Source organism: Xenia sp. Carnegie-2017, unplaced genomic scaffold (genome assembly GCF_021976095.1).
Source record: "Xenia sp. Carnegie-2017 unplaced genomic scaffold, XeniaSp_v1 HiC_scaffold_1, whole genome shotgun sequence".
Taxonomy (NCBI): domain Eukaryota; kingdom Metazoa; phylum Cnidaria; class Anthozoa; order Malacalcyonacea; family Xeniidae; genus Xenia; species Xenia sp. Carnegie-2017.
Window position 1 is genome coordinate 9711457 of NW_025813402.1, and position 27373 is coordinate 9738829.

The following is a 27373-nucleotide window of genomic DNA, read 5'->3' on the forward strand; positions in this document are numbered from 1 at the left end:
AACTAAGGTACAATGAATCCTTCCTTGGGTATCTTCCAGCCGAAGGTACGTTGCTACCCATATCCTTCAGTCGATGCGTCAGCAAAATAGTGGAGTTCCGCATTCCTTGTCTTGTTAAATTCGTGCGGTTTATAGCATCGAGGTATTTCTAATTTCACAAGGGAATGGAATTCGCTTTGCCAGTCATGCCATATTTCGCTTGTCTCGATTGGGAGATCTTCGTCCCAGCCGTGATTTACTCGACACAGGTTTTGCATTATGCGTTTGGCTGGTAAAACGACAGGAGCGACTAGACCAAGGGATCGTAGACCGAAGCTATGAACGATAGAATCCCTCTTCTTGACTCTGCTTTCAATTTGCTTCCCGGAATCCCAACGTGTCCCTTTCCGTATTCCACTGAACGCCCAATGCTTTCTCCATCGGCAACTTCTCCAACTGAAGGCTGACGCATGGCGCTCTTTCTTTGTTAGGTACGTGAGATAAGACTTCTCGATCATTTGACACCCACTTTGTGAGATGGAATCCACCGCGAGACAGCAAAACTGGTAGTTCGTCTACCAACTTCATTGCTTCTTTCCTTTCTGGTAAAGACTTGAGACAGTCATCTACATAAAAGTTACGATCAACTGTGTCGACAACTTGTTTGCTGAATTCTTCCCGATTATCTGAAGCTGTTCTTTTAACGCGTAAGAACAACAACTTGGGGAAGAGGTTGCTCCGAATAAATGAACAGTCATTTGATGCTCTACTGGTTCTTTGGATAGATCTCCCTCTGGCCACCATAGAAATCTCAGTGCATTACAGTCTTCTGGCTTAACCTTCACCTGATGGAACATCTTCTCAATATCTGCCATTACCGCTATCTTTTCCTGCCTGAACCGCAACAATACACCAACTAATGAATTGGTATAATCTGGTCCTTGAAGAAGCTGATTATTTAGGGATGCGTTGTGGAACTTCGCAGCACAGTCAAAAACGATTCTTGTCTTTTCTGGTTTTTGCGGGTGTGTCACAGGGTGATGAGGCAGATACCAAACCAGTTTTTTGAGTGACTCGTCCTGTGTATTTTGTTTATCCACTTGAACTACTTTAGCGTGCCCTTTTGAGATGTATTCCTTCATCGTTGCCTTATAATTTGCGTGAAGTATGGGGTCCCTCTCAAGTCGTTTCTTCAAATAAGCAAGTCTCCTTTCAGCCATAGACTTATTGTACGGGAGGAGTGGGTCATCGTATTTCCAAGGAAGACCAATTTCATATTGATGATTTTCTAGCTTGACAGTTCTATCCATTATTGCCTTTGCGCGACGATCCTCGACCGACAGACATTCTTTAACGTCAGCAGCCGACTCGCTAAACTCTGAATTGTAGAGATTTTGCAATTGCTGACGAATGGAACTCATACCATCTTCCCTTTCCATACACCCAAGAGCTTGATCAACATGAATGAAGTTCATCTGAGCTTCTTGATAAGGTTTTCCTTCAGAGGTCCCATCACCGTCCAACCGAGGATTGTCCGTATTGCGTAGGGTTGATTTCTTTTCCCAGAACGCACTTCAAGGGGGCAAAGAGCTTCGGGAACGTCACTTCCAATAAGGATAGTGACTTTCTTATCCACTAAATCGGTTAGATTAACGCCTTTAAGGTGAGACCACCCTTTACATCAGTGTTCGTGGGAATACTTTCTAGAGCAACAGGAAGAGTGTTGGTCGTCCAAACTTTATCTAGTCTGACACCTTTGCCCGTGGATACTCCAACCACATCGAGAGATAACTGTTGACCCTTACTTTTGTGGCTGCCTGAAACAGTCGCTAACGTGAATTCGATGGGTGAGCAATCGGCTCCAAGATCTTCAGCTAAACTGGTTAAGCACATGGTTGTGTTGGAGCCACTGTCTAAGAACGCATAAGTTTCTATCACACGACTACCATAGGGTGCGCTGACCTTAACTGGAATAACTTGCAAACCTATACGACAACTGCTATATGATGAATTTGTCGCGCCAACTCCAGACGTTGGGAGTGCTTTGGATTGGCTGTCGCTTTCAGATGGTTCAGGATTTGGATTACTCCTTTCACTTGATTTAGAATCCTTAGCCTTTATTTCGGATGAGTGTAACAAAGGATGGTGCCTTCTCTGACAACCTTCAACACCGCATATGCGGGCACCTCTGCAGTCTTTCACGAAATGTCCTGGGCTCAAGCAAGCATGACAAACTTTGTGCGTCTTTACTAGGTCTTGTCGTTGCTGAAGATTTTGAGCCCTGAACTTGTGACAGCGTTCAAGATGGTGTGTGCCTTTGCATAGTACGCAGGATAAATTTCTTCCCTTTGATTCACTACTGTCAAATATTCTCTGGCTGTGAGTTGCTAAGTTTGTGCTATTCCCACTAAACAAGAAGGATTTCTTCTTCAATCTGTCAGTTCCATCCTTTCGGGTTTCATTTTTCGAGGTAATCATTTGACCAAAGTACGTACTAGCCACGGCTGCGCGGGATTGTATGAATTCAGTTAAATGAGAGAAATCTGGTGTGATGTGATTGTCGTACATATGGCTTGCTTTATCAGCCCATTTTGACTTGAGATGCATTGGAAGGCGGCTAACTACCCTTCCCAGAGTGTCCATCGAATTGATACTTGCCCGATTTCCTAACTGAATAGAACCAAGGAGACACGTTTCCATATCTCTTGCTAGCTGCGACAATTTCTCGGCTTCGTTTACTCTAATTGGCGGTCCATTCAAGACTTTCTCAAGGAATGCTTGGGTTACGATGTGATTTCGACCAAAGTTTTTTCTCAGGATTTCCTTAGCACGCTTGTATCCTTGATCCGGAGGCATAATGATGCAATGCTCTATCGCTTGTCTTGCTGTTCCTTTACAATACTGAATAAGGTAATTCAGTCGATCTGCATCATTACTTTCTTTACTCTCGACATTCACTTCAAAATTCTTCATGAACAACGGAAAGTTGCGAGGTTCGCCATCAAAACTCATGTATTCCCTTTGAGGCATTCTTAATCCCTTCACTACTTCGTCCATCGTAATCTGCTGCTTCTCTAATAGATATTGTAACTGCGACGAATTGTCTCGTTGCAAGCTTTGCTGAGTTTGACATCCAGTTCCACTGGTTATTATACTTTCTTGGGGTACACAATTTCCGGTAGGAGGTATCGCCAAGCGCTGACTTAAACTGCTTCTGTCGATTGGGGTTGAAGGTTGCTGGACTGGGTTTTTATCTGGTTCACGAGCGTTACTACTACTTTCCCTGTCCGACAGTTGATGTTCAATATCATTACCAAAAACTTCTTCTTCAAGCTTCCGAAGCTCATCTCGACGTCGTTGTATTTCCCGTTTCTTCATAGCCATCTCATGCTCAATTCTCGCCTGATGCATTTCTTTCTCTAGTTTAAGCCTTGCCTCCCTCATCTGCTTGTTCAGCTCTTCTCTTCTATTAATTTCCAATTCTTCAAGTTCACGAAACCGTTCTGCCCATTTTGAATCAAGCGCGCTCGTTACTCCAGCCCCGTTGTCTTCAAAATTTGTTGTTTGCGTCGGCTTTTCCCACGCACGAGCAGTCCGCGTGACGTTCACGTGAGAAGCTGCTTGTTTACCGATATTAGAATTGACTGGAATACAGGAGCAAGAGGCGATAAAACCGAATTATCCTTCAAAATGAAGCGACCTGACTTAGACCAAGTTCAAGCTCCTGTTCCTGTTCGTCTGCTACTCGCTCCGGCGAACCCAAACTCGTCGAAGCCTCGTCAGAAACGACAACTTGCTTGTTTTGTACGACGACGTTCGGTCCGCTTTCAGCTCGCTCGCTACCGTCATCTTCAGCGGATTCAATCATGTCTTGATTCGTATTGTTAAGCGAATTCTCTCCAGATTTAGCTCGACTCACTTGACCTGGAGGACTTAACTGTTCGCCAGACGGCTGAAGTACGCGTTTTGATAAGCCTTTAATTTTCGACTTTTACCTTGACCCTTTCGTTTCTGAGTCATTGCTGATCGATTAAACAACAATTACGAGAACTATATAAGCTTCAACAATTCCAGGCTTATGTGACCAGCAAGATACTCGTACATAAACTACTATTAAAACGACGACCGGTATACAGATAAATCTTTATTTCAATGCAATGCGTCAAACGTACGGTTCTAAACGACAGAGTATAGATATTAACATAACCGACAAGGAGGCCTAAAGCCGTAATCATCGTTACCTCGTAATTTGGCCACTAAATATAAACATCCATGTACAAAAAATACACCACTATACATGAATTGTGCTCAATCTCAAAAGACCCCAAGAACCATGCTTTTATACGGGTCCCTTTTTGTTTTTCATAATAATTAGCATAACCTAAGCTCTATGCATCTCGATCCTACATCAACATTTACCGGCCTTTGAAATGTAGGTTTTACAATAAACTTTGAGGTCCACCTATGTAACATATGATCGAAATAATCCTCAGTATGACCTTCATCCCCATTAGCAGCTGCTATGAGATTTGAAAACAAAGGTGTTTTAGTTGTTTCTAAATATATTTTTGGCCATGTTGTATATGATACATGTTTTAAATCATCATCGCCTAATTTTATAGCATTTTCTTCTATTTGCTTGTTTGACATATAATATAAGCTATGTTATATATGAGAAAGTTCACTGTTTTTATAGACGGAGATAGTAAAAAAATTGACTTACAAGAAAGTATAGTAACATCTAACTATTCATATTTATATATCAAGAAAGCTTATGTGTATTGGGAATATAAAAATGTTAAATTAAATAATACTTTAGCTTTTACAATAGGCACTATAAAATATAATATAGATGCTGGTTACTGGACTTTTAAAATGCTTAAAACGTTTCTTGAGTCTTTTAACGTAAAGCTTGAAATGGTAGAAAACAACGGAACTTGTAAAATAACTAATAATAATGACGAGGTATTAGTATTGTCTGATACTCTTATTAAAATGTTAGGTTTTAATGATACCATAAAAACTATGAAAAAGGTATCGTAAAATGGTGTTTCTAAAGTGGATATAAACAGAGGATTAAAGTGTTTGCAAATTTCTTCTAATATTGTAAATTCAAGTTATAATTATAACCTTGAAGGAAAAAAAAGTAATATAGCTTTAACTTTACCAGTAATAACAATTCAGTCGTTATTTGGTACTGTATACGAATACAACGATATTGAATCTAAAGTTACAATTATAAAAGGAGCCTTTAACGAGCTAATATTTAATATATTAGATCAAAATGGCGCCCCTGCGAATGTGGGCAGTATTCTCCTTGAATGTTATCTTGAGTAAGTTAAATGGATGAAGACATTAAAATTGAGCAAAGTTTAAGAGATATTTATTATGATCCGAAAACAGGGTATCAATCAGCAGAACGGCTTTATCAGAAAGCATTAGAAGAAGGTATAGATGTTAGTAGAAAACAGGTTAAAAAATGGTTAATATCTCAAGATACATACACTAGATATAAACCTATTATTAGGAGACATAAATTCAGACAAACAAGGGTAAACTATCTTGGTGAACAAATACTGATGGATTTAGTTGATATGGGTTCTTATAAGTATAAAAACAATGGTTATTATTGGATATTAACAGCTATTGAAATATTAAGTAGATATGCATTTGCTATCCCTGTTTATAGGAAAGACACAAATAATATGACAAAAGCTGTTGCAAAACTATTAAGTCAATTTAAAGATAGATTTAATGATTACCCGAAACTAGCGCAATTTGATGATGGTAAAGAATTTTATAATGTAGGTGTCAAATCATTATTAGAGAAACATAAAATTAAGTACTTCTCTACTAAAAATGATAAAAAGGCTGCGATTGTTGAACGATTTAACACAACGCTAAAAACATCTATGTGGAAATATTTTTACAGTAAAGGAACATATAAATGGATTGATATATTGGATGATTTAGTATATAATTATAACAATACAAAACACAGTACAATCTTGATGAAGCCTAAAGATGTTAATAAAAATAATGAAGATGAAGTATGGAATACATTATACGGTTATGAAGTTGCTGATTTACCATTACCTAAGATTAAAATTGATGATATGGTTAGAATATCAAAGTATAAATCTATATTTACGAAAGGCTATGAAGCAAATTTTACAGAAGAGTTGTTTAAAGTGACTAAAGTTATTAGAGGAGATCCGAATTTATATGAGATAGAAGATGTAGAAGGAGAGCCTATAATCGGTAAATTTTATGAAGAGGAACTATCAATTATGAATAAAAAAGATGATGTTTATAGAGTTGAAAAGATATTAAAACGTAAGAAGGTTAAAGGTAAAAAGATGGTTTTAGTTAAATGGCTAGGTTATGATAATAAACATAACAGTTGGATTCCTGAAAGTGAAATACAAAATATAGAGTAATCTATATAATGGCTGAAGGTTTTGATTATATTGAATTAGAAGATAAGAAGCAAGAAGATAATAAGAAAGAAGATAATAACGATGATAATGAAAATCAAGAAGATTGGCAAAATTTTCAATTTATTGATGAAACACCATTTAATGATGATAATTTTGGTGTAACAATAAGAAGACCGACAAATAAAAATAATACTCTTCCTGATATTCCTACTTCTACTCCTGTTTATACAGATATTATTAGACCTGAAAATGAAGTTTCTTTTGCTGTTGAATCTTTTATTAAAAAAAATTATAAAAAAGAGTTTAGATTTAATCACCTAAAAGGTATGGCAGCTTCTGAAGGTATAGATTTTAGATTAAATTTATCTAAAACTAAGTCGAATCATATTACTTACAGACCATTAAATGCAAAAAATAATCGAGGTAATAGTATAATTGTTTTAAAACGTAATAGTAATGGAATACTACAATATAATAAAAATACAAATGCTAAAGAAGCTGTTAAACAATTTAAAAACGAAATTAAAAGAATTATTAATTTGCAATATGAATATATAAAAACTGAAGAGAGTATGCCTATGGTTGATTTAAATAATCAATATACAGAAAATTTCAATCAAATAACTAATGAAGAACTTAGAGAACATAAAGGTGTGAGGACTCCATCTGGAACTATTGATAAAAGAACACGCCCACAATTCATAGAAGCACAAATAAATCACTTTGCTGAAGAGTTAAACAAAACTATAGCTAGAATAGATGAAATAGAAAATGAAAATGGTATTGACAACAATATTGATGAATTAACTAATTTGCACGAAAGAGCTGCGGAATTAGAAATTATAATTAGAGAAGAAGAAGAGCAATTAGAGAAAGAGGATGTACGAGAGGAACAAGAAGAAGACATTACTAGATTACAGCGGTTTAAAGAATTTGTTAAGGAAAATATTCCAGGATTATCAGCTTTAGCTATATCTGTAGCTGGTATAATTACAACCATTGTCATTGGTGCAAGAAAAGCAATCCTACAAGGTGCTCAAGCTACTAGTAAATTTTCTAAGGCTTTAGCAAATATAGGTAAAAAATTATGGCCAGTATTAGGACCATTATTGAATATTATCGCTCAGGCTATATCTTGGGGAGCTAAAGGTCTAGCATGGGTAGCTTCTAATCTTTGGGTTTTAGCTATTGCTGCTGCTTTGTTAATATATGACCAGTATAAACAAAGAAAAAAATAAAAAAAGTTTTAATATATATATGAACAGATTACAAGAAGAGCTTTTACCCGGTTATAAAAGGAGTACTATGACAAAAATTAAAGGTAACCGTACTTTTTATAGTATAACCTTTAACCCTAATAATGTTAAACCGAATGAACAAATTTATGTTAATATACCAAAATTAAAACCAAATAGTTGTTTAGTCCCTGGTTCAGTTAATCTATCGTTTGATCTTAAAATCAGTAATACAAAAAGCCACTTTCTAAATAATCTCAGTCAGATTTTACAAAATAGACTACAAATTAAAGTTGCTGGTGAGACATTATACAACTGTAATAATCATGATATTATAAGTATATACAAAGACTTGTGGTTGCCGAAAAGTGATCGACAAAGTCTTATTGAATATGGTATAGCCAACCAAAATCTAAGAAAACTCATTTCCAAGGATGATAGTGGTGAAACAAGTGGAGATTCTCAAAAAGTGTCAGACAAATTAATGTATGATATTTATGGTACAAGACAGAAAATTAATATTGATAATATTATTAAGGATCATGGGCTTTATTGTCCTTTCAATATGAATAATAACCCTCAATACATAATTACATTACCCCCGAGTGATCAAGTTCTTATCGCTCAAAGCGGTCAAACTATCGGTGATTATGAATTAGAAAATATTCAGCTAGAATATGAAACTATTGAAAATCAAGAAATTGCTGATGAGGTGACAAATCTATATTCTATAGGAAGGAGTCTATTTTATGAAGATATAACCCTCTTAAAAAAGGAAAAATGGGATAAATCAAGTACATTACAGAATGTTAACGTCAATGTGCCTCGTAAAAGTATGAAAGGCATTGTACTACTATTTACAGAAAATTCAGTTAGTGATAGTGAAAAATTTCCTTACCCACTCATCGATGAAGTGAAAATAACGGTCGAGGGGGTGCCTAATGTGATTTTCGCCCAAGGTATGAATAAAAAACAATTTTATGAAGAAACAAGAAAATTTTTTGATAGAACTATTCCGATAGATTGCTTCATGACAATTGAAAAATTTTATAAGGATAAATTTTCACTGGTTATCGATCTACGCACCTTTCAAGAAAAAAATATTGCTGGTAACGGTAAACGAATCGTTAATACTCAAAATGGTGTTTTACTAGAGATTAAAAAAAGAGCATATACAAAAGATTTAAACTGTTACATCTATGTTGTTAGTGATGCTCTTGTTCAATTTGTTAATAATGATTTACAAAGTATTCAATACTAAAATAACCAGTAATATATAAATGAATACACCTTTTAATATGATTATTTTAGGCATGACAAATTGTGGTAAAAGTTATTACCTTCTCAAAATGTTAGAAGAAAACTTTAATAGACATTTTGATTATATTATTTTATTATGTCCAACGCTATCATATAATAAAACCTATCAAGAATGGAAATATATAAATGATTCTGATTTAATTAAGGTAGAATGTGACCAAGATCAGGTAGATATTGTTTTAAAATATGTTAGTGATGTATATAAAGGCACCAATAGTCTTATTATACTTGATGACTGTGCAAGTTGCTTAGATGTTAAAAATAGGACATCGCAATTAATAAAATTAGGGTTTAGTGCTCGTCATTATGGGCTTTCTACTATTGTGGTTACACAGCAATTGACTAGTATTTCTAAACCTTATCGCGAAAATATAAGTTATTTAGTTACATTTTATAATACAAACCGCAATGATATGAAAACCATATTTGATGATTATCTTTATGGTGTTGAAAAAGATGATATAGAAGAAATAATCAAAAAATTGAAAAATAATAAGTATGCATATTTAAAAGTTCAATGTGTATACCCATACCAATGGAAAATAGTTATTCCGCAATAAAACATGTGTTAATATATATATGCCAAAGCGTAAAGAGCCTGAAACAATTGATGATATAATTAATGAGATTGATTCCACAAATGATATTATCAAAGACGCGGTATGTGATGAAAATATACAAGATAAACCGCAAGAGGGTTTTAATAAAAGAGATCAACTACTTAAACTAGCTGAAGAGGGTGATTTAGACAAGTCAGTTGCTTACATTAAAAAAGCTAGTCAAAAAATTATTGATAAATTATACACTGAATACGAGAAAAACGATTACAAAAAGCTAATGAGTTTTAACTGATTTAGTTATATCAAAATTTTCAGATATATTAAAAGGGTTTGATGCTATTGAAGATCCTAAAGAATTAACAAAACAGCTTAAATCAGACGACCTTTTAAAACGAGATGTGTACAGTTTAGTAGAAAAGTATCACCATTATTACCCTTTTAGGGTTTTATCTGGTGGTATAACAACCGTTAAACATGTTTACGAACATAAAAATAATAAACAGGATATAAAATCTGAGGAATAATATAAATGAGCTTATTTTATGGGCATGATAAAACAGATATTAATTTAAATATACAAGGATTTGTAGATAAAACACATCTATCAGATAATTATTATACTAAAACTCAAGCTGATGGTAAATTTAATGACTACTATACTAAAACACAAGCTGATGGTAAGTATGCTTTGACTTCTAATTTACTAAAATATTATACTAAAATGCAAGCTGATAATAAATATGTTTTTGTTTCAAGATTAGCCAACTATTATACAAAGAATGAAACAAATGGTAAGTATGCTTTAAGTTCTAATTTAAATAAATATTATACAAAGAGTGAAACAGATGGTAAGTATGCTTTGACTTCTAATTTAAATAACTATTATACTAAAACACAAGCTGATGGTAAGTATGCTTTGACTTCTAATTTAAATAACTATTATACTAAAACACAAGCTGATGGTAAGTATGCTTTGACTTCTAATTTAAATAACTATTATACTAAAACACAAGCTGATGGTAAGTATGCTTTGACTTCTAATTTAACTAACTATTATACTAAAACACAAGCTGATGGTAAGTATGCTTTAACTTCTAATTTAACTAACTATTATACAAAGAATGAGATTGATAGCAGAGTAAATGGTAAAGTAGTATACCATAGCAATCAATTAAATTATACAAATTTTAATAGCCGACAAGATACTATCAGAATTATTTTTAATAATATTAAATTTATTGAATTTACACTTTTATTAATAAATCCGTCTGATAACTCTAAAACAATTGAATTAGATATGATGGCAGATAAGATTAAAAAAAAATTTATCATTAAACTAACAAATGATAATGAAAAAAAGATAGTTAATGCATTACTAGATTTATATCACGTATACTGTGTTGATGATGATTTAAACTATATTTATATTATTATTGAACCAAAAAAATCTACAGTTTCAATTGATTATGACGAATGGAAAAGAAAATGGCTGACAACATTAAATGGATTAACCAAAATGCAAGTTTATTCACAACATCAATCTACATTGATGTTAACATATAATGGTTTTTCACAAAATTTTAGGGCTACTATAGAAGATAATATTCTATCAACTAAAAAATTTGCAAATGATGAAATCGAAAAATTAAAAAAATTTATTAAAGACAACTATCAAGCTAAAACTTAAGATGAAGAATAATCCTCATGTTTGACTACATATCACATAACTGTTTGTAATAAGTAATTAATACAAAAGCGATATACAAAAAAATTCAAAATCCTTAAAACAATTAGTAAAAAACACTTTTAACAAAAATTATATAAAACATTATATTATTAAAATGCGCTGATGAAATGTACTAGCTCCATTAAGCAACCATTGTTAAACATGTACTAAGACACGCGCTTGACAGACAAATTAAAAAACATATAGATTCCATAGTTTTGTAAAACATTGTATTATTATACATGCGCTGATGAAATGTACTAGCTCCATTAAGCAACCATTGTTAAACATGTACTAAGACACGCGCTTGACAGACAAATTAAAACATATAGATTCCATAGTTTTGTAAAACATTGTATTATTATACATGCGCTGATGAAATGTACTAGCTCCATTAAGCAACCATTGTTAAACATGTACTAAGACACGCGCTTGACAGACAAATTAAAAACATATAGATTCCATAGTTTTGTAAAACATTGTATTATTATACATGCGCTGATGAAATGTACTAGCTCCATTAAGCAACCATTGTTAAACATGTACTAAGACACGCGCTTGACAGACAAATTAAAAAACATATAGATTCCATAGTTTTGTAAAACATTGTATTATTGTACATACGCTGATGAAATGTACTAGCTCCATTAAGCAACCATTGTTAAACATGTACTAAGACACGCGCTTGACGGAAAATTAATTTAAAACTATGCTTTATTAACAATTGATTTTAAAGAGCATATATTAAGCCTCTGTTATTCTCGAATTCATCGAATGCCACTTTAGACCCCGAATTTTCACTTCGTGAAAATTTTCCCCACCGGGGTCTTAGGATTCTCGGAAATTCCATTCCCCTGCTCGAGCATGGAGTAAATATTACTTCGTAATATTCACATCATGCTCTGTGCTGCCGAATTTCCTCCGAAACGATGCTTTCTTAACATTTATTTGTAAAGATAGTTTTTAAAACATATAGATTCCATATTTTGTAAAGAGCATATTTTATGTCTGTCGTCCTTCGGACACCATGGGGGCGAGCCGAAAATTCTAGCTAAAGCTAGAATTTTTTACCCACCAGGCTCGCACGATTCTCGGGGGCTCCATCCCCCTTCTCGAGGATCTGAGTAATATTACTACGTAATATTACATTATCCTCTGCGATGCCGAGCCCCCTCCGAACCGATGCTTTATTAACAAATGTTTGTAAAGACTGTTTGTAAAATTAAAACGCACCTATATATTTCAAAAACATATAGATTCCATATTTTTTAAACGATAGATTGTAAACTCTAGATTTGTACTCCCTTTAAAAACAATGACTTTTTGCGCAGTTTTGTTTACATGGCCTTTTGCGAGGGGACGCCTTTGAAAACACGGCCTTTTTCCCACTACTTTAAAACAATGACTTTTTTTGCACGGCTTTGTTAACATGACCTTTTGCGGGGGGACGCCTTTGAACCATGGTCTTATTTTGCGCCGATACCCCCATGTCTTATACTACTAAAACCATATTAAAACGTGAAATATTTAGTCACAAAGACTCACCTGTTTACGTCCGAAGCACACGGTAAAAAAGTAACATAAGCATCATGGGAAGGACGTAGCTTTAGCAATGGTACAAGATCATTTATTGCTTATTTGGTTTGCTCCACACAGAGGGTTTCCTGGTTTTGAAGCGTGGTCTGTAGCGCGGTAAAGCGAAGTCATACCACTGGTAATCTCACATATTTCTTCATTCGTTCACTCGTATGACCCCAGTTGTACCTGAGGTCATTAGCCTTTGTGTGATTGGAACATAAGAGCGCGATTTTAACTATGACTGCTTTACCAAACTTTGTATGAATGAAAAGTGCATGTATTGATCTCCTACGCCAGTGTTCTTAACCTATCGGAGAGGACCGAGGAAAAAAAGATCATTTGCCAAATCATCGTATGAACTTGCACTGTAACTTACGATGAAATCAGCCGTCCTTGTTTGCCACTAGGTTTTGTTCATAATCCTCGGGAGGACCGCGTTTTGGAAAAAGAAGGGTAAAAGTTTGATTTGATTTATTTAGGCAGGATGAATGTCGTTCAACAAGCCTGTTTGAGATGGTCATGAAGCTACTGGTCGAGATACGATATATCACTGGCGAGTCAGCCCGAGTTTTACTCCCGCTTTGAACAAGGCAATTTTTAAGCACGATTAAGAGAATCTAAGAGTATCTTTATATCTTTGTGCGGAGACAAGTTTCGGTAATTATTATTTTCGTTATTGATAAAAAACGTTGCATTGCGCGATATAATATAAAAAATCGGACTGTCTTTGCCACTTCTATACGTGCAAAAGCGCGGTTTAGTTAAAACTTGGTGTTGATCTTTCCAGTGCCGACCTTGATTTTCAATTTTCATAAAAAGCTATTTGGAACTGGAAGCGATCGTTTCCATTTGATGTATCTGGTTCGCCAGCATACTGTCAGAGTTTAAAATGGCATTCGTATCTTTTTCTGTAAAGAGAAGAGCGGAGTTTGGGCCGGACCATGATATTTTAGGATGCAGTTTGAACTCTGCCTTACTTGGGAAGAATTAGTGAGTGAATACATCACGGTTGATCTCCGTTTTCCGTATTTTATTTTACGATGATGAATTTACATTTTGAATTAAAAACCTTTCGACGTTTTGTCTTGTGTTGTTTTTAGATTTTGTAATCTTAAGAATGCTACAGCAGTAACCCCCTGTCCATTCCCCCTCCCCTCCCCCACTATACATTCGACCTCCCCACAACTTACTGGTTGGCTGGCTTAGGGGCTGTTCTCATGAGCCCGTACATAACAGCAACTATTTGTTGTGACGTACAATACTCAAGTGCAATTTCTTTTTTCAGTACTTTGTCTCGAATGAAATGATATTTTATGTCGATTTGTTTGATATTTTATGTCGTTCTTGGATGGTATTTCTGATTTTTCGACAAAATTATTGCTCCTTGATTATCCTCTTTTATGATAGTTGGTTCCTTTTGAGTGAAGTTTAAATCACGTAGTAATCGTCTTAACCATATTGCTTCTTGACATGCTTGTGAGTGTGCAACATACTCAGCTTCAGTAGATGAGAGAGCTAAAATACTTTGCTTTGCTTTTTGCTTGCCCAACTTACCAATCCACCACAAATCATGAATAGGTATTCTGAATGTGATTTTCGATTATTTGGATCACATCCCCAATCAGCATCAACAAATCCACTTAATTTGACTTCAGATTCCTTATGTCCATCAAAGCAAATGCCGTAGTTAATCGTACTTTAAATGTAACGTAAATACGTTTGGCAGCATTCCAATGGTCTTGGCTAGGGTTAGCAAAGAATTGATTAATTGTTGAAAGTGCTTGTGCATGTCTAGTCTTGTCGCTGTAACTGCATACGTTAATGCACCAGTTAATGCTTGATATTTGGTTGTGTTCATTGGATCCCCTTCATTATTCAAAAACTTGGTTCCTAGCTCAACGGGAGTTGCAACAGGTTTGCAGTCTTGCATTCCATATTTCTTCAATAAATTTGTCAAATACTTTGATTAATGAAGTCGCATCTCTTTCTTTTCCCTCTCTTGTTGAATTTGAATGCCAAGACAGAAATGAATTTCACCTCGATCTTTCATTTCAAAGCGTTTCTTTAAAATACCTTTCTCCTCTTCTAGCATTTTCTTGTTGTTACTTGAAAGAATCAAATCATCGACGTATAACGCTAAAAACATGATATTATCTCCCTTTCGTTTAATGTACAGGCACGGATCTGAATTGGATTGAACGTAACCGGATTTCTTTAAGAACTGGTCAATGGTATGGAAACAGCATCTCGAAGATAGCTTCAAGCCATATACATGCTTTTGTTTAATTTACAGACCTTCTGTTCTTGTCTTTTTTCTCATATCCTTCAGGTTGCTTAATATAAATTTCCTCTTTAAGTTCACCGTTCAGAAATGCCTTCGACACATCCATTTGGTGTACTTCCAAATCTAACTGATTAGCAATTGCCAAGAGAGAGCGAATTGTTGTATATTTTGCTACCAGAGAAAATGTTTCTTCATAATCTAAGCCATTTTCTTGTAAGTATCCTTTAGCAACTAATCGAGCTTTATGCCGTTCAATTGAGCCGTCTGCTTTGTACTTTACTTTGAATATCCATCGAGAATCTATGGCTTTACGATCTTTAGGTAAATCAACCAATGTCTACGTATTGTTTTTTATGTGGGAAGAATATTCACTGTCCATTGCTTGTTTCCATTTCGCCTTTTCTGGACTATCAAAAGCTTCATTAATATTGAGTGGTTCATCGTGACGGATAGATTCATCGTCAATGCTAGCCACATTGTTCTGCCACCAATTACCTGTGATCACCACACCATGTCTACGGGAGATTTGTGTATTCGTGCTGATCGTCGTGATTGTTGTTGTTCATCTATCTTATTGTTGTTGCAACTATCATCCATTTCTTCATTGAGTTCATGTTGATCATTGTCTTCTAATTGTTTATCATTCAGTTTTACGGTCACGGTATCTTCATTATTTCTATTTTTGACTATGGTAGATTTATTTCGTCGATCAAATGAGCTTTCGTCAAATAACACGTCTCTTGATATGTGAATTTTACCATTTGCAGCGTCGTAGAGTCGATAACCTTGACTTGATAACCTATACCTAACAAATGAGTATTTCTTGGTTTTGGGGTCACATTTCTTCCTTGTTTCCTTAGGAACGTGCATGTAAGCTGTGCAACCAAAAATTCCCAGATGCGAAACATTAGGTTTCTTAGAATGGAAACATTCGTAAGGTGTAACTCCATTTACGGATACAGTAGGATTTCGATTTCTTAAGATGACTGCAGTATGAACTGCTTCAGCCCAGAATTTCTTTTGTAGTTTTGCGTTGTTCAGCATAGATCGTGCAGCTTCTTGAATGCTTCTGTTCATTCTTTCAGAAACTCCATTCTGCTGTGGCGTTCTTAGAACACTAAGCTGATGCTGAATTCCCTTATCCTTTAGATATTTTTCAAACATGAGACAAGTGTACTCACCACCGTTGTCTGATCGAAGTACTTTAATTTTCTTGTTAGTGACATTGGTCACCATTGATGCCATATTTCTTCGCTAGTATCACTTATAGAAACATTCGCAAGATTTGAATCATCCTGTTCTTCTTTAACATCAAGAACATATAAGTTATTCATCATTCTTCCTGATCCAGATATAGTTCCGTTTTGATCAAGTATCAAGCAAGTGTGTTGATTTAATTCAACTGAGTATCGTCGTTTTGCCGTAGCACTAACTGAGAAGAGATTTTCCTAAATCTGGAACATATCAATCTTCCCATCAACCAATCTTCTTGGTTCATACTTCTTCTTAGACTTAATCTCAATGTGTACATTTCCTTTTCCCAGTACTTGAACTATTCTGTCATCTCCTAGCTTTACCTTTTCAGGGGATTTGAATGACATGAAATCAACCATGATGTCCTTATTGTATGACATATGAGATGATGCACCTGAATCAATGTACCATGCAGATTCTTTGTTATCTGTAAAAAATGATGAATTTTGAACTGTGGCTCCGTAGAATGCTTCTTCCCTTTTATTTCTATTGTCATTTTGCTGATTCTGTTTGGGTTTGAGACATTCTCTAGCCTAATGCCCGGGTAACCCACAGTTACGGCATTTACCTTTCCTTTTGAATTTGATATTCTTTACTTTGTCGTTCTTGGACTTTTGACATAATAGTGCTTTCTCACCAATATCCTTACTTTCGTTCGATTCCTTACGTTTCTGTTCTTCATAAAGAAGTCTAGCAGTAACGAATTCTAATGATAAGTCATCTGCTCTAGATTCCAATGCTGTTATTAAGCCATTGTATGACTTAACTACAAAGGGATGTCGCCACTTGATCTTCCTCAGAAACAGACGCACCCAATGCTTCTAATTGACTTGCAATATCCTTCATCTTGTTGAGATGTTCACTTAATGCTTCTAATTGACTTACAATATCCTTCATCTATTTACTAGAGATCCTTCTCTTCAATTATCATCTGCATCTTAAACTTCCAAAGGTGAAAGTTCTTGCCGTTGAACTTTTCCATCCTTGTAAACGCTTTAACATTTCCCAAAGGCCATATTCAATATTTCGCACTTATGTAAGTTATATTCTCATAAAATCGCAATATCTCATATACTTTCCTTATTTGCTATCATCAACAGAAAATCAAACGCTCCTGGGCCCATAATCTGTTAATTTATTCGTGATTCGGCAATAACATTCGGATTGTACGTGAAATTATTATGATTTTTTGTGGAACAAACAACAAGTTAAATATCGATATTACAATAACAATATCGTTGTTCGATATTGGACAACGATATATCGAACAACGATATTACAATAACAAGTACGAATATTATTTAATCTGACATATGTCATATCTATTTAATTATGCATGCAATGCTATGTTGCTTATGTCTTTTCGTTTGATGTTCATATCTTAACAGCTAGTGAATGTGCCAAGCCGGAATTGATCTGTTGTATTTTCGTGCATTTCGCTAATTTTACATGCACGTTTACTCAGCCGTTCTATAATATACTCCCGCCTTGTCAACTATTGAAGAGCTAAGTACATCTATTAAGAAAAGACCTGGGAACGTAACGATGTGTCCATGAATATTTTTCAGTTCTTCGTTAGCAAGCTTTTCATCATTGTGGACAAGACCTTTCTCCTGCATCCATTTTTTGAGGTCGTCCATATTCCTCACTTCATTTTTTGGCAATATTCTCCTGCCAAACACCTTCTCGTAAATTTCAGTGTTTGTATCAGCTTGTTGAGACATTTCTGTAATAAAAGATTGCAACAAAGGATCCTGTACTTTCTTCGAGCTATTTACTGAATTTTCCGTGTTCAAAAGCCCCAAATGCTCCTTAAGAAGACGACATCTTAAGGAATGTGAAAACTTTCCAACTTTCCATTCTTTATCCTTCATCTTTCCATCGACCATTTCTACATCCTCAACTATGACAGCCACCTCCGAATCTCGTCCACCAAGCATACTTCTGTCGTTGATGTTAGCGGAACCGATAATAGAAACTCGATCATCAACGATCATCAATTTGCTGTGCACATAAATGATTTCAGTTACCATATTCTTGCCCAGCAAGCCGTGTGTTCGTAATCCATAGATGCTAAAATAACTATTCACTGAAATATCTGGGTTCAACTCTTTCAGCCTATATGTTAATGAGTGCTTCCCCGTAAAAAGAGTGGCATAGTTCCAGTAACTTAGTCTTTTTAAACCATTTAATGGCCGGTTTGATTTCCAATCCTCGGGACCAAACTCTGGTTTCAAAGGCATAACTATCATCACGTGAAAATCCTCACCATTCTTGTAGGCACGATGAATGCGATTCGCCAAAGCCGATTGAATCTGATTCTCCACGTCTGGTTGCGATGAGATAAAAAACTGATTCTCGAGGTAAATGTATTTCTCTGCATTTTCAATTGCGTTAAGATAAGCGTTATAAATGGAGGCTTCGTGGGGTTGCCCAGCTGACCAATTGTCAACAGAACGAAGAACTTGAATGTTAACCTTTGTGAATAAGCTGTCATCAGTATCAAGCACTTTACTGTCCGATACATCAAGCTCTATTGGCAAATCTTGAAGACCCGATGTGCACCAACTGGGATTCAAAGCATAGTATCGTTGACGAAAATGCTTTACTACATCCGAGACCGCATCGCCGGTAAACGCACACGCTACATCATGCCATGGCATCCTAGGAATTTGACTTCTATTAATATATTCATAATCATCACTGGGCTTTTCCCAATTAATTTTACTTCCGTCTGACAAAAATTCGTTTTTATAATCTTTGCCAAGCCATCGGCGATATCGTTCATATGTGTTACCTGCTTTCATATCTTCACAATGTTCCTCAGTACATGGATGAAGCGGATAGTCGTCCATCAGCTCATGAGATGAAGTATCCCAACGACCATAGCAAAGATCAATACCGCCCACAAAAGCTATCTGCCTGTCAATAATAATAAGTTTTTCATGATGGCTCCATCGTATTGTAATATTGCCAATGTTTTTTAATACGTTGAAAAAGTTTGGATGACGATAAACCACTATATTGGGGTGTTTGTTTAAAGTTGAAATTGTATGATCACTGCCGAGATCAAGTGCTCGCGTCGTTTCCCAGTAAAGTAGAATATACACTTTAACGTCTTCGGTAGCTTTCCTCATCAACATCTTATCCAGTCGCCATTTAAGACTGTCGACGCCATTATCAGGCCTTTTCATAAAGATATAGGGATTCATTTGCCAATCAGTGATAAGTATTTCCTTGTGTGCAGCTTCAATGGCATCAGCAACGGCAGACATATAATCTTTGCCATCAACAAACCATCTCACTTTGCTGTCATTACGGAGTGGAGCGAATGAATTGAATCGATACCGATCAGACTCGTGATTTGTCCAATAATTCCACATCTGGTATGCAATTACGGCCATGAGCGGAATGATCAAACAGCTGAAGAATTGCTTATAAATAAATTTTGCTGGCATGGTTTTTCGGACAGTTGTTGGTTTGACAAGTACTTATAATGTGGTTTATCTGTTACAACAAACAAGCTAAATTTGTATATTTTTATCTGAGTTGGTGACTAACCTTTACTTGATTATGTCTGCAACTATTTAAAACTAACATGCATGAATAGCTTAAATTAGCATTTGCATGAATGTCGCTTTTGGTGGGCTGCATTCTTTTCATCTAATTGCCAGGTGTAATAATAATAATCTCATAATTCAGCTGACATATATTTCTATATATTAGGTTTAGAAATTGGAAGTTTCTCGCCCTAGTGAATCTCATAAAATGAGCCTTAAGTTTGTAATCGTTTCTACATGTTCGGCATGTTCGTAATGTTTCTTTTTTCAATAGACAAAGCTAAATCTCGAATCAAAGAACTTGAAGAGAAAGGTTTTTCGTCCAAAGCTGACCATTTCCTGTTAATGGAAAAGTACAGTTTGCTGGATGCGCAACTATAGCGCATGAAAGATGAGCAGCAGACAACAAATATTGACGCGGGAAAATGTCAAAGTATGGTCATAAATACTAAATCCTGTCATTAGTTCGCCTTCGTTTTTATCATACATGTTCAACTAATTTTTCGTTTGCAGAAATTCTGTAGGCATTTGCGTCCGACATTAGACAAGGCGCTTGAAAAGTTACTACAATCTTCTGAATTTCTCGACGAAGCCTACAAATCGGTGTCCCAATTCTTGCAAACAATTGATTGGAGAGATGGAGATAACCATCGAGTCTTCTCTCCGAAATACGGTACTTTCAATTTTTATTACCTTTAGTTAAATCGCATTTTTTGTGTGTGTAGTATATGGGTACCGAGTTATAAGCAAGCTCATTAATAGTGGACGGGACTATATTGAAACCTGGGGATAAATCCTACGCGGTTTGACTGAAGAGGGGTATTCTAGTTTGGATTAGCTTTAGGGGGCTACTGGTTTCTGCACCATGTCAGACTTCTTTCTCCTTCAATTCTGTTCCTTTTTTAGTACGGTAAGGAGATTTTGACGCGACTAACGTCTTAAGGTTATGCAATAGTGAAATAGCTTCGTCACACCAAGATGAAGTATACACCTGTTGCACCTCTACCCCTCTTGAAGGCTCATACGACCATCGTCGTACGATTTCGGAGCCTCTCTATACTTCATTGGCGGACGTAAGTTTTCATTTAATTTTTCACTCTCCGCCGGATAAATAGTCTGTCAGTTCCATGGACTTTTCTGGCGATACAAAAGAGACGGATATGGATGCAGATTGTTCTCTGCTCGATTCATACGACGTAAACCCGATCACAACCTCGCCAGATATCTCCGCCATCAAAGAAAAAGAATTCACCAAACATCGCTTGGAGTTAACACCAGAAGGTACACATGTGCAAAAGCATCAGGATTTAACATGCTGACACTTATAGCTGAGTTTAGTTTTATCCTCGTACTGCGTACGTTTGTTACTTTGGAACTTCACTCTGAAGATGACTACTGCTTAAGCTGTCGAAACGTCAGATACACCAATCAACACCAAGAACTCAGCAATACCAACATCAACACTAGCAGCCTTCTTGGGACCGAACTATAACTGAGCAATCAACGCTACTCCCACCGGGTTCAAAGCATTCGGCTTGCTACTTTATGTTAATCAAAAAAAATATCACAACTTACACTAAACTTTAAAGTTGTAGCCGACTTCTACAGCACCTGAAAATGTTATGATTGCCAAACTTGTCGCAGTTTTTTCTCGTGCAAACATACCTGTGTCGCGAAAGTGCGCTTAAATGTCGCATCGCAACCGTATCGAAATAAAAATCGTCGTATTGTCTTCTCTTTAGAGGGCGAAATCAAACGATTTGCGGCTGATTCTGCTGCCAGCAATACCAGTCCATCTTCTACTCTTCTGTCTGTTGGAAGGCGTACATCAAAAAGGAGAAGTACGATTGATGAATTTACCAGTTATAAAGAACAGTCAATCCACAAGTTTAAAAGTTCTCGTTCTTTATAAGAAAACATATTTATCAATTTTGCCGTATTTAAGTATATCATAAGATAAAGAAGTATTTTATTTCTGAGGAACAAGTCGCCAGAAGATTATAAATAAGTTTATCGATATACCAAATGAATATTTTTTGTTACCGTAGTGCTGCTGTGGATTCGGAGCAATATTTCCACTGTCTTCATTAAAATCGATAAAATTCATTTTGTTTCGCCTTGTTCCTTTTGATGACCACGTTATTTAATTTATTTGTATCTCTTGTTTTAAAGAATAGTTTTACTTTTTTTAAGAAAATTGAGACAAGGCGATCCATTCACCGACTGCAGTTTGTTTCAACCGTCACAGCATAGTAAGTAATTATAGTTCTAATTATTGATATGTTTTATTGACCGAGTATCTCAAACATTAGTGCTCAGTTAGCAATGGTTTCTTTTCTATTATTTTATTTATACCGACGTCTACTTCATCTGTGATTTTTTTTATGGTGGGTGGACTTAATATTGCTGCATGTAAAATCTGGGAAACTAAAATATTTGTGAAGGTGAGATCTAAGACATTAGACAGTAAGTTTTACATCGACATCTAAGAAACACTGACGTTGTTTGTCTGCATATTAAACTTTGTACATTAAACTTCTTCCTTGCATATTGAAAATCATGACATCATAGGGCGTGGCTCCTTTATCAATAGCGTGACCGAAAATTTTTTGATAGTTACTCCACTGGCTGTCCAACAGTCAACGATGTGTTTATCATTACGAAGAATTTAAGGCAAATGGTTTTCGGAAATTTATCGTAATTTGATGCTCGTCTACGTTTTAGACTAAGCTTAGCAAACTACATTTCATTTGAAAAACATCCCCTTAGGAGAAGCACAACCTATGAAGTTGATGAAAAAAAACCATTTTTAATTTTTAGCCAATCAGATCGAACGATGTCGAGAATTGTCTTGCAATTGCACGCAAACATGTATTGCTGGAGTTGTCAAACCTATAACATTACACTTGTTTTGATCACTTTATTTATTCATCTTTTACAGAATTAAACTTTGCGGGAAAACGAAAAAAAATTACGAAGAAAAATAATGGTTCATTAAAATAGGAAAATTTGACGCTGGAATTTCTTTCAAAGGTACATGTTATTTTTCTACTATAGACTTCGGAATATGGCTAATGGATTATCTAGTCCTGGTCTACTGTTGTGAGAGAGTTTTATGTCAGTCAACCCTTTCCGTGGATGTTTAGCAGATCTGCAACATTCACCTAATGAAATGGTAAACAACTTTTGAAAAAAATTCTTCACCCAAAGCATTAGAAAAACGAAGTAGTACCGAAAATATTTGTATAAGTAGTTCGTCCTGGTTAGTGCAGTTTTAACGAGGATTCTTGGTGTTAGTTTTGACTGATGTTTCGACAACCTCAGCGGTAGTTATCTTCGGAGTCTTCATGGTCCCAGTATTAGAAGGCTACCGCTACGGAAACTTCACTCAACATCAATACCAACAGTTTTTCTTGAGACTCTACTAACAAGGACGATCTACATCTACAAATGTGCAACGATAATCCCGGGCTCAAACCATTCACTAATTTATCGCTAGTGCCAAGTATTTGCCTAAACCAATAGTGCTTCACTTCTCTTCAAGACAGGTTCGTGACTTGCACTATTGATTGCTGCCAATTTTACTTTTTTTCGAATTTGTTTTTGGTGTAATGTTATGTCGTAACTCTAGTGTTGTGCATGGTGAATGCTATAATTTACATTGACTTTACATGTTATGGACGCTGATAGTTATGAACACATCATAAAAATGCTGGCATGCCGTTGATGGGATTATATTTCACGAACTCCGGTTGATATATATGAGATTACTACTAGCATGACTTCGTTTTTCTGTGCTTCGACAACCTGCAGAAAAAAACCATATGAAAACGTTAAATATTTAGTCACAAAGACTTACCTGTTTACGTCCGAAGCACACGGTAAAAAAGTCACATAAGAATCATGGGAAGGACGTAGCTTTAGCAATGGTACAAGATAATTTATTGCTTATTTGGTTTGCTCCACACAGAGGGTTTTCTGGTTTTAAAGCGTGGTCTGTAGCGCGGCAAAGCGAAGTCATACTACTGGTAATCTCACATATTTCTCCATTCGTTCACTCGTATGACCCCAGTTGTACCTGAGGTCATTAGCCCTTGTGTGATTGGAATATAAGAGCGCGATTTTAACTATGACTGCTTTACCAAACTTTGTATGAATGAAAAGTGCATGTATTCATCTCCTGCGCCAGTGTTCTTGACCTATCGGAGTGGACCGAGGAAAAAATGATCTTTTGCCAAATCATCGTATGAACTTGCACTGTAACTTACGATGAAATCAGCCGTCCTTGTTTGCCACTAGGTTTTGTTCATAATACTCGGGAGGACCGCGTTTTGGAAAAAGAAGGTAAAAGTTTGTTTTTGATTTATTTAGGCAGGATGAATGTCGTTCGCTAAGCCTGTTGAGATGGCCATGAAGCTATTGGTCGAGATACGATATATCACTGGCGAGGTCAGGCCGAGTTTTACTCCCGCTTTGAATGTGGCAATTTTTAAGCACGATTAAGAGAATCTAAGAGTATCTTTATATCTTTGTGCGGAGACAAGTTTCGGTAATTATTATTTTTGTTATTGATAAAAAAAGGTTGCATTGCACGATAAAATTGAAAAAATCGGATTGTCTTTGCCACTTCTATACGTGCAAAAGCGCGCTTGCGTTAAAACTCGGTGTTGATCTTTCCAGTGCCGACCTTGATTTTCAATTTTCATAAAAAGCTATTTGGAACTGGAAGCGATCGTTTCCATTTGATGTATCTGGTTCGCCAGCATACCGTCAGAGTTTAAAATGGCATTTGTATCTTCTTCTTCAAAGAGAAGAGCGGAGTTTGGGCCGGACCGTAATATTTAAGGATGCAGTTTGAACTCTGCCTTACTTGGGAAGAATTAGTGAGTGAATACATCACGGTTGATCTCCGTATTCCGTATTTTATTTTGCGATGATAATTTACATTTTGAATTAAAAACCTTTCGACGTTTTGTCTTGTGTTGTTTTTAGATTTTGTTATCTTAAGAATGCTACAGCAGTAACCCCTGTCCACTCCCCCTCCCCTCTCCCACTATACATTCGACCTCCCCACGACTTCAAGCTCTTTCAAACCGCGTTGGATCTATTCTTTGTTTCTATATGCTCCCGTCTATTATTGAGATTTGCCTAAAGGTAATAAAAATTACCCGTATTTCGGAGAAAAGTCTCTCAATACTTCATTGGCGGACGTAAGTTTTCATTTAATTCTTGACTCTCCGCCGGACAAACGATCTGTCAATTCCATGGACTTTTCTGGCGATACAAAGGAGACGGATATGGATGCAGATTGTTCTCTGCTTGATTCATACGACATAAACCCGATCACAACCTCGCCAGATTTCTCCGTCATCAAAGAAGAAAAATTCACCAAACATCGCTTGGAGTCAACACCAGAAGGTACGCATGAGCAAAAGCATCAGGATTTAACATGCTGATGACACTTATAGCTGAGTTTAGTTTTATCCTCGTACTGCGTACGTTTGTTACTTTGGAACTTCACTCTGAAGATGACTACTGCTTAAGCTGTCGAAACGTCAGATACACCAATTAACACCAAGAACTCAGCAATACCAACATCACCACCAACTGCCTTCTTGGGACCGAACTAAAACTGGGCAATCAACGCTACTTCCACCCGAGTTCAAAGCATTTGGCTTTTTACTTTGCGTTAATCAAAAAAATATCACAACTTACCCTCAACATTAAAGTTGTAGCCGACTTCTACAGCACCTAAAAATATTATGTTTGCCAAACTTGTCCCAGTGTTTTCTCGTGCAAACCAACCTGTGTCGCGAAAGTGCGCTTAAATGTCGCATCGCAACCGTGTCTAAATAAAAATCGTCGTATTATCTTCTCTTTACAGGGTGAAATCAAACGATTTGCGGCTGATTCTGCTGCCAGCAATACCTGTCCATCTGCCACTCTTCTGTGTGTTGGAAGACGTACATCAAAAAGGAGAAGCACGATTGATGAATTTACCAGTTATAAAGAACCGTCAATCTACAAGTATGTTTAAATTTCAGAAAAGGTGGTCATTTTAAGCATGTCATTGTAGGACTGCATCATTTGCATATTTGAACTCGTGTTTCTACAATACAACTTTGTCTTGCACCGGTCAGTGGTTTAGCCAGTCCGAAAATTTGGCCTTGCTATGTTAATTTTTCTGTGTTTACTTAATGTGAAAACAACAGATTTCTAAAGAAATGAATAATGTTAATGATCTAAAATTTACATACGAGGACCAAAACTTGCGGACTAGCTACGCCACTGGCACCGGTGATAAAATATTTCTCACTTTGAACGACATTCGACTAAATATTTTCTCCGCGTGACATCTCTACATCTCCACATGCTGATGACACTGAACTGAGATTTATGATTTATACATAAAATTTACTTGAGTTAAGGCTTCCTACAGTTCATCTGAAATTCGGGTGTTTCAGGTAGCCTTCACTTGCAACATTATTTTGTTCAAACACACTCAAACTTTAGAAATGTGACTGTGTGGGCATATCCAAGAATGCCAGTAAAGTCTATAGATCCTTAAATAGGATAACTGTTTGTGTTGTTATGGTAACCATATCTCATTTTCGTTTAGACTTTTATTGTCTAGTTTTAAAAGAATTGACCGTAGTTTTTTTACGTTTGGTGACTTTTGCGTGACAATTGTTATTCATTCAAGGAACAATATGCTTAACATTGAACGAATTCTATATATAATTTTTTCTGATATTTGAGAATTTCGGCTACATGAAATCTTATTTGTAGATTTTGGTATATTTTGCGTATGTTATAATATTTGTTGTAATGAACATCCACACAAACTTTTGACAAAATTTACTGAAGGAGAAACGAAAAAATCTTCAATAAAGTCAGCGCGGCCAGGCGTTTACGTAAAAAAATCCACTTGACATTAGCACAATATGCGCATGCGAAGCGTCACCAGTCCCCTTGCTTGGTAACTGTAGTTAGCCTCCTTAAAACCGCTTTTTATCAATAAAAACAGCATAAATTTATTTTAAAAGTTAGTAACACTTTCATTACACATATTGCGCGTTAAATTTATGAAACAATATCAATGACATACCTCCTATCAGACCTATAAATTCTTCAATCAATTCGTATAACTACAAATTAGCCAAATACCTCAGCTCTTTACTCCAACCCCTAATACCTAATGACCATTCTGCTAAAGATTCTTTTAGTTTTGTCGATGATTTTTTATCTTTTAATACTAACGCTCCACATGACAAATTCTTTATTTCTTTTGACGTTGAAAGCCTTTTTACCAATATACCACTGACCGAAACCATAGACATTGCTATGGATTTAATTTTTACCAACAACCCTACATTCAAAATGAACAGAACAGAACTAAAACTATTGTTTAACATCACTACGGCCGAGACTCATTTT

General features: G+C 35.8%; 2 protein-coding genes and 1 long non-coding RNA gene across 3 annotated transcripts; 2 read left to right on the forward strand and 1 right to left on the reverse strand.

Moving 5' to 3' along the window:
* The first annotated feature begins 12465 nt into the window (after positions 1–12465).
* On the forward strand, positions 12466–23280 carry LOC124443003. The gene is made up of 3 exons (XR_006947453.1): positions 12466–12476; positions 19849–19854; positions 23234–23280. It is a non-coding gene; the product is annotated as an uncharacterized LOC124443003 (long non-coding RNA).
* On the reverse strand, positions 17401–19971 carry LOC124442957 (phospholipase D1-like). The gene has a single exon (XM_046993482.1). The coding sequence runs from the start codon at positions 19832–19834 to the stop codon at positions 17834–17836; it is 2001 nt and encodes a 666-aa protein (XP_046849438.1). The 5' UTR covers positions 19835–19971; the 3' UTR covers positions 17401–17833.
* On the forward strand, positions 19725–24909 carry LOC124442978. Its single transcript, XM_046993504.1, has 8 exons — positions 19725–19762; positions 20211–20369; positions 20450–20609; positions 21052–21217; positions 21679–21823; positions 22130–22188; positions 22878–22969; positions 24308–24909. Exons 3-7 carry the CDS (start codon positions 20574–20576, stop codon positions 22937–22939), a joined length of 468 nt encoding a protein of 155 aa, XP_046849460.1. The 5' UTR covers positions 19725–19762; positions 20211–20369; positions 20450–20573; the 3' UTR covers positions 22940–22969; positions 24308–24909.
* Positions 24910–27373: the final 2464 nt, after the last annotated feature.